The sequence below is a fragment of the Osmia bicornis genome, chromosome 10, assembly GCF_907164935.1.
Source record: "Osmia bicornis bicornis chromosome 10, iOsmBic2.1, whole genome shotgun sequence".
Classification (NCBI taxonomy): domain Eukaryota; kingdom Metazoa; phylum Arthropoda; class Insecta; order Hymenoptera; family Megachilidae; genus Osmia; species Osmia bicornis.
In genome coordinates this window covers 418,678-431,893 of record NC_060225.1, presented here as the reverse complement: position 1 = coordinate 431,893, position 13,216 = coordinate 418,678, and the positions used below count along the sequence as shown (strand labels likewise).

The 13,216-nt window shown below is 35.1% G+C and overlaps 1 protein-coding gene across 4 annotated transcripts; it reads left to right on the top strand.

Annotated features, from left to right (window-relative positions):
* Positions 1-353: 353 nt before the first annotated feature.
* On the top strand, positions 354-5,597 carry LOC114881829 (ATPase family AAA domain-containing protein 5). Of its 4 annotated transcripts, none has more exons than XM_029198708.2 (6): positions 354-440; positions 1,113-1,965; positions 2,038-2,354; positions 2,555-3,707; positions 3,778-4,195; positions 4,407-5,597. In XM_029198708.2, the coding sequence occupies exons 2-6, from the start codon at positions 1,136-1,138 to the stop codon at positions 5,130-5,132; spliced, it is 3,444 nt and encodes a 1,147-aa protein (XP_029054541.2). In that variant the 5' UTR covers positions 354-440; positions 1,113-1,135; the 3' UTR covers positions 5,133-5,597. The 4 variants fall into 4 exon arrangements, with proteins under 4 accessions (XP_029054541.2, XP_046143459.1, XP_029054540.2 ...); XM_046287503.1 differs by lacking the exon at positions 354-440 and having other exon boundaries at positions 886-1,965; positions 2,555-2,638; positions 2,867-3,707; positions 4,407-5,596; XM_046287504.1 differs by lacking the exon at positions 354-440 and having other exon boundaries at positions 1,462-1,547; positions 1,639-1,965; positions 4,407-5,596.
* Positions 5,598-13,216: the final 7,619 nt, after the last annotated feature.

The following is a 13,216-nucleotide window of genomic DNA, read 5'->3' as shown; positions in this document are numbered from 1 at the left end:
TCTTAAACCGGCGAGGATCGCAACATTATGTAGCGGATCTACATACTACAGTTTTACAGGAAAACACCACGCGAATTACCAATCAATGAAACGTCTTTATTTCGTAGCCCGTTTACAGGAGCCCACGCGTGGGACGATGCCTTGGTACAGAAAAGAGAATGCCATGGAGGAGATGGCTGACTATGTTGTTATTTTAGCGTGTGGCGTCGGCCGCTCTTCGCGCCTTTCGCGGCTGTTGCCCGAACGACCTCCGGCCAGGAACACTGCTCGCGGATGTTGGCAGGCGTGGGCAGGGCTGCCACAATTATACTCCAGGTGGCGCCATCTCCACATAACGTTATGTACTATAGATACCAACCAGCACAGTAAGATATAACTGTGGAACTCTCTGATTTTAATAATAAATAACGTAAATAAAGATCTATGGATAACTACGTCTGGTTGGTATCTATAGTACATAACGTTATGTAGAGACGGCGCCACTTGGAGTATAATTGTAGGAATAAGTGATTCCTTAGGAGTCAGTATTCCTACTTTATCAATTGATGGAAAACAAGCTCACTACCGCTTTTCATATAGAGTTTTATTAATTGTTAATTATTATAAATTTGTAACTACGCTGTACATTTAACTGGTCCTAATGCACTTAACACAGCTTAGAACGCTCAACAACGCCTATAAATTCTTTGATGCGAACACCCACGAACGAAATACAAAGTTTCTCAAAACACAAAGCTACCGCTTCAAACGTCCCCACGAGAATGAAAAACTTCCATCCGGAACGGGAAAACGACGCTTTTCCCGGAAGTAGATGTCGCGGTATATTTATTGGAAGTGTACGCTTCGGCGAGACGGTCGACCATCAGCAGAGGTCGCCACATAATACTAGCGTATTATACTGTAGAATACCATGTATAATATATTGTATAATATCTCACGTATAATACGTGCCCAACCTCAACCCTGCGTAGCAGTAGTAAAACAAAACACTTCAGTGCTGCCAACAAAAATCCAGAATAAATGGCGGCAAAATATTATGCTTACATTACATACAACATACATGGCAATAGTCTCTGTGTTAATAATTTTTGCATCTTTTTTCTAATTTTCAGTTTTTTGTACATGGTTATGAAGAATGAAAAATATAACGCGATATTTTATGGACACGGTGAAAGCCAGTGATAATATACCACTACAATCTAACACTGCCAAAAAAAATGAAACTGAATCAAAGAAACATTTTAAAGAAAAGTATAATTGTTCTGTAGTTGAGATATCTAACACTAATTCAGAAAAAAATATATACGATATGATAGAAAGCAGCAGTGATATTAATTCATTTAAGGAGATCAGTATCCAAACATCCAAGCAGCCTTTTTCAACAAAATTATCATCATCAACAAAATGTAAAAAGCTACAAAACCAACATTTAGACTGTTTATCTCTAAAAACCAACGATGTTCTCAACATTAATAATAAAAGGCAAACTAGGAGCAGTTCATTGAATATTTCAAATGATAAGAAACAGTGTGTAAAAAAGTCAAGAAGTAGGGAAAACAGTAGCAGTAATATACAATTAAATGATACAAAAAATAAAAAAGGTACCAATAATATGAATTTGTTAAATATACATTCCAGTGATGGAAGTAAAAGTAACCATGGAGAATCAAATGCTTTTGAAATTCTTATGAACCGTAATAATTCAATTCAGTACATTACGCCAACAAAACTTTTTAATGAAAATGAATCACTTGTTAAAAAATCTGAAGAACAATTAATTTCGTCAACAGAAAAGTTAATAAATGAGAAAAAAAAATGTTTCAAAAGAAAAATTTCAGAGGTAGAAGGCGAAAAAATAGAGAAAATTATTCAGAATCCTACCAAATTTTTAAAAAAAGATGATTTTGAGGATACTGGAGTTCTGTATCAGAAACAGCCATCAGGCAATTTATTAGATTATTTCAGGTAATAAATTAATAATTTCTTTGTCAAAATATACAACAGTAATGATTAAAAATTATGTTTTGTATTTAATAGTAAAACTCCAGTAAATTTAACGCATACAGATATGGCAGATATATCCACTATTATAGTGAAAGCTGACGTACATATGTCGCAAAACACTATTGACCATGATTTATATACTTCAGTTTCGAATAATGCGATACGACCAAATAAAAAAAGTAAATCCAAAGATTTACAGTTCTCTCAGATGGATGACATTGATGTTATAGAATCTGAAAGCAGTAATATTTCAAATAATGAAAAAGAACGAAATGATCAACTACAAAATAAACATAGATGGTCATTACGAATTAAATTTCAAACATATGAGGATGAAAATACTTTATCAGGTAAGTTAAAAATAATACTTTTAATACATTGTATAAGAAATTGTATACATGATGAAAAAGAGTGTTTGAGTCTCCCAGATATTGATGTTTGGTAGAAGGCAATGAATTTGTGCACTTTGATCACTGATTTGTTAATTTTTCATACTACAATTAAATAAATTAATATGTACACCTACATATTTGTTTCCTACTTTGTATAGGTAATAGCAACGATGAAGAATTTTCACCCAAGGGTAAAGCTAAATTAAATATAGAAGATTCTAAGAAATGTGGAACAAATAAAGGTACATATTCAGAAAATTTATGGATGAAAAATAAAAGTAACAAAATGAGTGAATCTATGAAATTAAAATTACGAAAGTGTGAGCAACCAAAAAATGTAGAATATAATGTTCCGATACAAAATAATAAATGTCGAAAGGGCAAATTTGAAAATGCCAATGAAATAATGAAGCTTGATAAACAGAAATCAATTTTAGCACAAAATAAAAATTTTAATATTGATTTAATAGGTAACATAGAAAATAAGTCCAATGAGGATTTCTATATAATTGATGAAATTATTAATGAAAAGAAAGCAATTGGCAAACTAGCTCCTATATTTACAAAACAGCGAAAACTACATTCAAAAGTGATACCAACAAAACAGTCGGTTCTGCAAACAAATATAAAAGATAATAACGATAAAACTATAAATCAACAAATACATGTTTGTAGCACATTACCATTTCCACTTATTAGTCATATTACACAATTAACTAATTCAATGTTCAACAAAACAAATAATTTTAATTTTCCCCCAAAAATTTGTCACAAGTTGTATATTCCAGATTTAGATAGAAAGCATTATAAACATATAGTAGATTTTTCTGAGACCAAATTAAAGCTATCAAAAAATATTAAAAAACCAAACGTTGAAGAAGTATTAATGGATCTTGAAAAACATTGTTCAGGTGTAAAAAAAATGTGGAATGTTATTTCGCTTACTGTTAAAGGACAATCTAATAAAACAATGTCTGCAAAAACGAAAACTAGAACTAGAAAACAATGGGAAAAAACAGGAACAGGTAATGAAAATAAAATTGAAAACGTTAGTTGGACTTACAAATTCAGACCAAAGTCTACTGAAGAAATAGTTGGAAATGAAAATGCAGTTATAAAGTTAAGAGAATGGCTGGTCAGATGGAAAATAAAATTTATAAATGAAAGCGATGATAGTGAAAACGATTTTTATTCGTCTGACAGTAGTTATTCAAGGAGCAATGGAAATAATCAGGTAGCTGTACTGTTGGGACCGCATGGAAGTGGTAAAACTGCAAGTGTATATGCATTAGCAGAAGAATTTGGTTATACGTTAGTATTAATTTTTAGCCAATATATAATTTTACATATAATATAATGATTTTAGAAAACTTTTATTTAGGGTATTGGAATTAAACGCATCGTCTAAAAGAAGCGGGAAGAAACTTTTGAAAGAATTAGAGGAAGCGACAAAATCATACCAGATTAAAAATAAAGAAAGAACATCTGCTTTTTGCAATTTAACCTCGAATGAAATTTTCCCAAAGAAAATATCAAAAAATTCCCTCATTCTTATAGAAGATGTTGATATTATATTCGAAGAAGATGAAGGCTTTATTTCTGCTATATATCAGTTAGCATCAAATACGAAATGTCCAATTGTTATGACGTGTAAGGACGTTTGTCCTCACTTAAATAAATTAGCACCTCAACAGAGTAGAATTTATTTTCAAAGTGTTGTTGGTAACAAGGTTTCTGTTTTATTAGAACTAATCTCGTTAGCAGAAACTGGTTACAGGCTTCCTTCTAATTACATTATGGTAAGTATTTATAGATTCATAAATTAATGTAAACAAATTGTTCGCGGTACTCTGATACTGCTTCAGAATCACGAAAGTTTCTAAAAAGTAAACTCGAAGTATCTCGATTTCAACGGTTCGGGATCTCGCATACTCCTATAAATCGATGTTTTTCATTGCCATAATATTTTATATTTGTATATTCTATTTATATTATCTTTTTTATTTATAGGAATTATTGCAAAGTGGCGATTTACGAAAAGCAATATTACAATTACAATATTTATTACTATCTGGTCCACCACAAATGTTAGAACATGCCATCAATTTTAAGAACTCATTGTGGCAAAATATGCAATACTATTTGTACAGACCAGCAATTATAGTAAGTAAAAAAGAAAAAAAGAAAAAGGCTGTGAGTAGCAAAGTTATAAATAATAATCGAAATTTATTAAACGATGTGGCAGATAAGTTAGATAGCATAACTTTATTAACATCTTTAATGACCACGGAAGATACCGCGTTAAATTTATACGAATTAAAAGTACAGCCCAGTTTGTCTGTTGTTGAAAATACCGCTTTATATTCAACATGTAATAATGTATGTTTAGAGATAGCTGAATGGATAGGTAACAAAATTATGTACAAAGATCATGATTATGATGGTATACGGTATCAAAATAATATTATATTAAGAAAACAATTAAATAAAGAAATAAATCTAGCATTATCTCATACTGCATCGTTGTTGCTCGATCATCAAATTATAGCTACAGATTACCTTCCATTTATAAGAACAATATGTAGGGCTGAAGAATATAGAGCTAATAGAAATAATAAAAGAGGAAATCGTTATTTTCATTATCTTCATAATTTAAAATCATCTTCGTTACTCAAGCCTAATATTTTATCAGCGGCATGTAAAATAATGCACGATATTGATATGCGTACAAATTAAAATAACATTAATTACGCGTAACAATCAGTATATTATAATTTAAAAAACATATTAATACAAATACTTTGTAAAATTTATATACGGTCTTTTTAATTTAACCAATTGTTAAGTAATAACTAAGAAAAACAAATTCAGGTATTGTATTAAATTTCTCCTACCAAATCAAACAGCTTTTACATGAAACATTTTTGCACATATAGCAGGTATGCATAATAAGCAGTAAAATAATATTACATTATGATATAGGCACACGAAGTTTTCCGCGAGTATAGTTATAGGCTTCTGGTCACTGGGGCACCCATAGGGTAATTTCGTGTACATGCGTAGTCTATACTCTTGAATCGGAAATATTTCGTGTGTTTAAAAAATGATAGAAATGTCGTTAGTATTAATAAGTTTTAAATGTTTCCTTTTTTTAAAATAAAGTGAATAAAGTGGATACAGGGTATTTTTTGGTAATTATCGATATCTCGTCAACCCCACCGATTTCGCTCATTTTTTAATATGTTGTTAGGATAATGATTCTAAGCAACTTTTTCCTATACATATAACTGCCGCTCGGCCTTAGTTTTCGAAATATTTGCAGACGAAAGTTGCTACTATACCAATGAATTCTGCGTATACAGGATTGCCTCGAAATAAGCAACTGGCTCGGGACCGAACCGTTGCTTATTACGAAGCAGGTATGCTATTCGGCTTGACGAATGAGAGATCGTCCAACATACGTCACTCACGGTAGCAGCAAACGGACCTCTCACTCATTTTTCGGACCTCTCACTTTGTGGGCGACTTCATACAAAGAAGAGGGGATAGCGAGTTGCTTATTTTGAAGCAGAGACCACTTACTTATTTCGAGGCAATCCTGTAATTTCTATTTCATTTAAGGTGTTCGATTTTAGGTGTGATGCATCCCTATCACTGTAACACCTTAAATGTGAGGGCATGTTTGTTATATTGAAAATTACAAAGTTTGACGGAATGCATGGACTTGTTAGAATTTTTTCGGGGATACTGTTTGCAGAAACATTAAGTACGAACCTTCCTCTTCAATTTCTAAAAAAGAGAAAAGTCGTTGCCAATTTTTTTCGCAAAGATAGAGCACTTTAAAGTAACACTTGCATTTTTGGCATATTCCACCGGCATTGGCATTACCCGATGTGCACCACGCGGAAGTTGCCGGTCGGATTTTGCACATCATATAGCCCTGAAAAGAGCCGTTTTTTGTATGTGTGTGTTTAAATTTTAATAACGCGTGTTTCCTCCGCGTTGTTGAATTACTGCTTTCAGCCAATTCCTCATGTTAATGCAAGCTCTAATTTCTTCCTGTGAAATGTCATTCCAGATTTAAATTACGTCTTGCGACAAGTCTTGGAGATTGACAGATTGTCTTGCTAAATTTCTCAACCTACGACCCATTATGTCCCATACGTGTTCTATGGGGTTCAAATCTGGACTTACTGTAGGATGTGGAAGCAGTCTAATTGAATTTTCCGCCATAAATTCGTGAGTAATACTTGCGGTATGCGGCCGTGCGTTATCCTGCATAAGGATGAAATTTCTTCCTATACGACGACTCATCACATATCGTACCGCTGTCATTGCTGGTGCTGGTAGAACAACAAGATTGGTACGATGATTCAAGGTGATTCCTCCCCATACCATTATGGAGCCGCCGTTGAATCCTCTTACAGGAGCGACGCATGCTCTGTCATACCGCTGTCCCCGATGACGCCAAACTCGAATTCGTCCATCAGAACCGAATAATGAAAATCGTGATTCGTCGGTGAAGAGCACGTTTTGCCATTGCCTCACTGTCCAGCAAACATGAGTTCGTGCATATTCTAAGCGAGCTCGTCGATGCCCAACATTTAACATTAGTACACAGCAGCGACTCCGGGATCTTTGACCTGCCTCATGCAAACGATTTCTCACCGTTTGATCACTAATTTGACGTCCTGGCATGACTGCTTCTGCAATTTGTCGAGCTATGATCGTTGGATTCCGCATAGTAAAATTTACAATAGCGCGATCTTCTCGTGCAGTCGTAATGCGTGCTCGACCTTGTCTTCGTCGTGGCTGCAAAGGGTATAGCAGGATAAGATGGTCAAAAGTGCCCTTGAGCTGATTTTACTTCGCAATGCACCATTCGATAGCTTATCCCCAAAAACCATGGTACACCAAGTATCAACCCTGTACCTCAACCGGGAGGGTAGTTACAGGGTAAGAAAGAAAAAGTAGTTTTTGCCATATTTCTCCTATTTAACATCATGCAAAAAAGCTGCAAAAATTCTAAAATATTCCAGACATGTTTCTTTATGATTGTGAATTGTTTCAGATTTTTCGGTTGCAAATCCCAGGCGTGAAAAATCAAAAACGCAAAAAAAAGTCGAAAAATTGAGATTTCGGGTAGAAGCTTTCGAGCGACTAGATTTTTACTTTCACAATAGTTAGATATTAGCATGACGATTATCTCCAATTTTTGTCAGATTTTTAGGTGTGGTGCATCGTACTTACAAAAATCAACAACCGTCATTTTCGACAATTTTGTGCGATAACTTGAGAAATACCTTCAATTTTTATCCGACTTCGAAAAGGAGGAGGATACTCAATTCGATCAGTATATTTTTTTTTACTTTTTTATTTTTTTTCCTGGCTTTGTTCGTCGATTACTCCGAGATGGATGGACCAATTGGAACGAAACCTTTTGCATGTTGTAGAGTATGTCTTCCGATTGGTCCCGTTAAAAAAACATTTTACATTTTATTGCAAAAAACAGAAAGTTTCTAATCTCAACATAGGTTGATTTCAATGACCCTTTAGTATGTTGACGGGGGCATGATGCTGAAGAACTTTTTTATTATGCATAATCAAATGAAAGCTTTAGTTTCCAAGATATTCGTGAAAAACTATTGTTACTACTACATTGAATTCTACGTTTGCCTACGTGTATTCTACCGCCTACTCTGGCGGTGTATGGGTCAGAATGCAATCGCCCGTCTCTACTGTTTCTATACACGTATCGCGTCGACCAAAAACCAGTATACAGATAAGTCTCGATTAATGCTAGTTCACATAGTGCGATATTTGGTTTAGTGCGAATTTTAAAATGATACCAGGTCGCATTTAATGCAAACAAAAATTCAGTAAATGCGAGGTTTGCGAGGCTTTTTTCGATCCAGACATGGATCGAAGCATGCAAGTTAACAGAGACTTGGATAAAATATTGCGTGTTTATCAACACATATATGAAGATATGAAAAAGCAGAAGAAAGTGCAATCAACACTGTAAAAATACTTTTTAAAAAAATAATAAACATGTCTATGCTATTATAATTTAATAATATACGTATGAAAGGTATATTTAAAAATTTTGATCGTATATTTTCTTTAACTAAGAATCAATTCCTATATTTCAAGTATTCGAATAGTACGAATTCAAATAATGCGAACAATTTCTGGGATTTATTACTCGCACTAATCTAGATCTAACTATACATTCCTATATAATAACTATTGTCATTGCAAACTCCTATTCTTTAGCGCTACTCTGCAAGGAATGTACCGATTGCTATGAAACATCTCACATCTAATCGGAGATATGTTTGCGATGATCCCAATTGTAAAAATTTGTGGAATTTGTTATTGTTAATAACTATTGTTATAGCAAGAAACATATTCACTGATGTTGCTCTGCAAGGAATGTACCGATCGCGATGAAAGCTTTCCAATCTAATAGGAGATATTTCCGCGATGAGCTCGCTTACAAAAATGTATGGAATTTATTATTGTTAATAACTCTATTATAGCAAGAAACCTATTCGCTGATGTTACTCTGCAAGGAATGTACCGATCGCAATGAAACCGTTTGTAACGGGCAATGTGTTTAATATGGGCATTTTGTAAAATGACCGGGCATTGTGTAGAATGCCCGTTCGAAAAGACATTGTGCAAAATGTCCGTAACAAGATTCGGTCAGTCTATAAAATGTCCGATCATTATACAGAATACCTAGAGGGTGGTGGGCAATGTATCGAAACGCCCTTGTTACATAGATGTGGTAGATTAGATTAGGCTACATATATGTATAAATCCGGCCGCCGCGGCGGCGGCGCTTCGTAAGGCGGCTGGCAACACTTTCCTAAGACAATAGTGTTGTTTAAATAATGACGAAAGCGATGCTGGCCGCTTCAGGGCGGCCGGATTTAAGTGTGTGGCCCATCCTAACCTATCACATCTATGTATGGTTTTAATAACAATAATAATAATAATAATAATAAATTTAATGTCAACGAACCGTGAGTATTATATAAAATGTCCGTGCCATTTGTGAAATACCTGCCCATTATATACATTGCGTAAAAAATGTGCAATCTACACAATGTCCGGTCATTGTACAAAATGCCCACGTTGAATACATTGCCCGTAACACCTTTCTCATCTAATAGGAGATATTTCTACGACGATCTCACTTGTAAACATTTATGGAATTCGTTATTGTTAATAATTATTGTTGTTGTAATTATCCAATAAGAACGGTAAACCACCTTACGGCATGCTACAAATTCTGCTAGTTCCACTAAAAAGTGTGAAATAAAACAATTTTTAACAAAAAAAAAATCCGTAAAATCCGTAAAATAATTTCTATTTCATTTATACCAGTATTCCACAGCAATTAATAAAATCTACTTAATCGTTAAATAGGATACTAAATACATTTGAACTTTTTCGGAGGCGGCGCAAAATTAAAAATTCCCGAATATACGATCCTGCTAATAACGATTTGATTGCGGTATGGCAAACTTGGTAATTAATAAATCGTAAGAAAACAAACGTTATAGATACGACAGAAAACATTTGTAATTATAACGATTGTATCAGAAGTTGTTAGCACTTCTGATGTACATGATATTGCATTTCACGAGAGACCATACTTAATTCGCGCAGCTCACTAGGTCTAGGGAGATTTTTAATAACGTGTGTTATTCCCCTGTATGTACAACAGCTTGCTTCTGTTGCGCGTGGATTTCAGGTGTCTAGGGATTTTTGAATGTTTACTACGTGGGTAAAGTGCCCGTGGAGCGCTAAAGCACTCTGCTCGCCGATGCGAGCGTCGAAAACTTTACCGACAGTCCCTAGAAAAATCCCTAGACGCGAGTTTTCGGTTTTCGTCGTCATTTCCAAACAGAATGCAAAAAAATTTGAGGGACTTTTCCAGGAGGCCCTACAGAATGGCGCTCTGGTCCTTATTTTACCCAAATCGTCAAAAAGTTATAAAATATTGAAATTTGTGTCTGTCCACAGTCAAGAAAATGGCGGATCGGACTCACCTGCATTAGTTTATTTGTAATATAAACATTTTTGCGAAACGAATGTCCAAATAGAGACCAGAGCGCCATTCTTTGGGTCGGATAGAGCAAAACGAGCACTCAGGGGATGGTGTACAACCTTTCGTTTAGACGAAAACCGAAAACTACGATTTCGTTGATTTTTCACTCGCGAAAGACGTCAAGAAGGTAAAACAGACCAGAAATTTAGTTCCTCGTTTTTTCTGTAGGGCGTAGTTCGTTAGTTTTCTTTGCTCGACCGCACGCTTATTCGCAGCTCGTATATGTGAATATGTGTGCGTCGACCGAACCGTCTACGACGATACAATGTATCGTGGAGAATGGGACGTTCAAGCCTTGTATAGGCGATGAACTCCGACGCGTAAATTTTTTTTCACGCATCGTTCTATCGACTAGGATAGCGATTTTCAACCCATGTGTCACAAGACGTACTGTCATTATTTTTTGTTGCTATTATTATTCTTTCTTTTAGTGGAACTGAAGAACAAATACGTCTTTCCCGATTTTAATGATTTTTTGATATGTTATAAAAATTGATATTCTGAACAATTTGGTGAAATACTGATTACTTATGAAAAGTACCCCAAAAATAAATCTGTTGCCAGAGTTATTAAAATTTTTTTAGACAGATAAGCTAGTATGTTTTTTCAGCATAGAATGTGATATTATGCTGGACTCTCTTGATTTTGCGTTACGCCCAAATATTAGATGAATAGGTAACGAAAATGTGATGTTGGAAGAACAACACGGCTGGAGCGAGTTCTTCAATGCTAGCGAACGTAGAAAAGGACAAATAGCGAAAGAGAAAGAGGTCCGAGAATTAAAGGGCCTGAGAAAAAACATTTGAGTGATACAATATTAATTCAACAATAACTTTTTTATTTTTCATTTTTGCTAAATGAAACTTTTACTAATGTAATTGTAAGGTTCGTCTGATTAAAATAAGACTAAACACCATATAATTTACACTATTTTTACTTATTTAGGTATAAATAAGTAAATAAATAATTATAATTCAAATTATGTCATGTTTGATCTTGTTTTAATCAGAAAAATCTCACAAATACGTTAGTAACATTTTCATTTAAAAAAATTCAAAAATAAGAAGGTTTTAATCTTAAATTTTTATTGCGTTAGTATTGTCTCACACGTAAGTACACGGGTATTTAAACTTGCTTTTCTCCCTGGACGCTGCTTCGATTCTCGGCTGTCACCACATCAAAGGCGAGCCGAACTCGCTCGAGAAACTGTGGTTTCTTCGGCGACACGCAAAAATTGGTCTGATTCATCGTACATAATACATATAGCTATCGTAGCATCCGTGTGTCATTTAGGTGTATGCGAAGAGTGACGTAGAATAGCATGCCGTTAGTTGGATGCAATAACTGAGGTAGCGCTGAAATCAGTTTCTGTTCAGCCTAATTTTCGATGAAACGTTGACTGTTTTACCGACGCGGAATTCGGAGTTCGGCCTCGACGCTCGCATCGCCTTAATAAAATACACTTTGAATTTAAGGAAAAATAATAGTTTGAATTTCTTTATTTTTTCCAACAATTTGACTCAAGTCGGGTTGAAGCTTTGAATCGTTCTGAGCTTGGCGGTGAAGATCCTCGATCGAAGTTGGCTGCCATCCCCTCCTCGCTGGATCCTGAATCCTCCCTCAGGATCATCCCTGGTCCAATGGTGGAGATGCCCATCCTTGTCCGGAGGCGGTCCCTCTCCCTGGCTTCGGTCCACCCTTGGGCGAGCGGAAGATGGTGGTGCTCCGCCAAGACTCGAGAACGATTCTGTGCACACGTGCTAAGAGAAAGCGTGGGATCCAGAGAAAACGGAAAATAACAAAAGGTCTCGCGCTAGCGAGCCAAAGCAACCCTTAAGAGAATTTACGACCCTCTGTAAATAAACAGGATGTCGAAGAGACTTCGACAGTTTCAAGAACCAACATGATTTTCGTTACGAGTAACGAATTAGATACGGCCCGCAATAAATTAGCTCTTTAGAAATTTCAAGTGTGACAGTCTTATTTCTCCGGATTTCCAAGTCTCTCCCAGCACGATCACCCGTGTTGAAAGTTTTACAATATCTTATCTTTTGTTTGTATATTCCTTTGAATTTTGGCTCCTAATTTATAAGCATTGATATAACATAATGCAGACATGCTGCAGTCATACTATTATGGCATCGTCGCCATATTACATTTCATTCAACACTTGCGATTACAAACCTGCAGCTAAATTCACACGATATTGCACACATACATACAAGCGAGGTTCGCAACACTTCTTACTTTCCGATCATATAAATAGTGGACAGAAATATATGACGTACGATAACTGATAAGCGATGATGACATGGTAAAGATACACGATACAATGAAATTCCTATTATTTTTCAAAGAAAAAAATTATATGATCGTCAAGAAAGAAGCAAGCTGTATAGGGGAATCACACACGTTATTAAAAATGTCCCTAGACCTAGTAACCTGCGCGAGCACAGCCGACTCTAGTACTAGCCATGCTGAACAACGTGGCAACACCGCTCACGTGACAATCGGGAGTCCTATTTTCAAAAACAGAGTCCTGTGCTCGGAATTGTAATTACCGTGTTTTTTAATTAAAAGCTGTAGTAATATACGCTATTTTGTATTAATTATGTATAAACAATACATAAACGTTGCAACTATGGCAAGTAGAAGTGATGTGGTAGTATAAAATTGTTATAAATGTAATATAAATTTT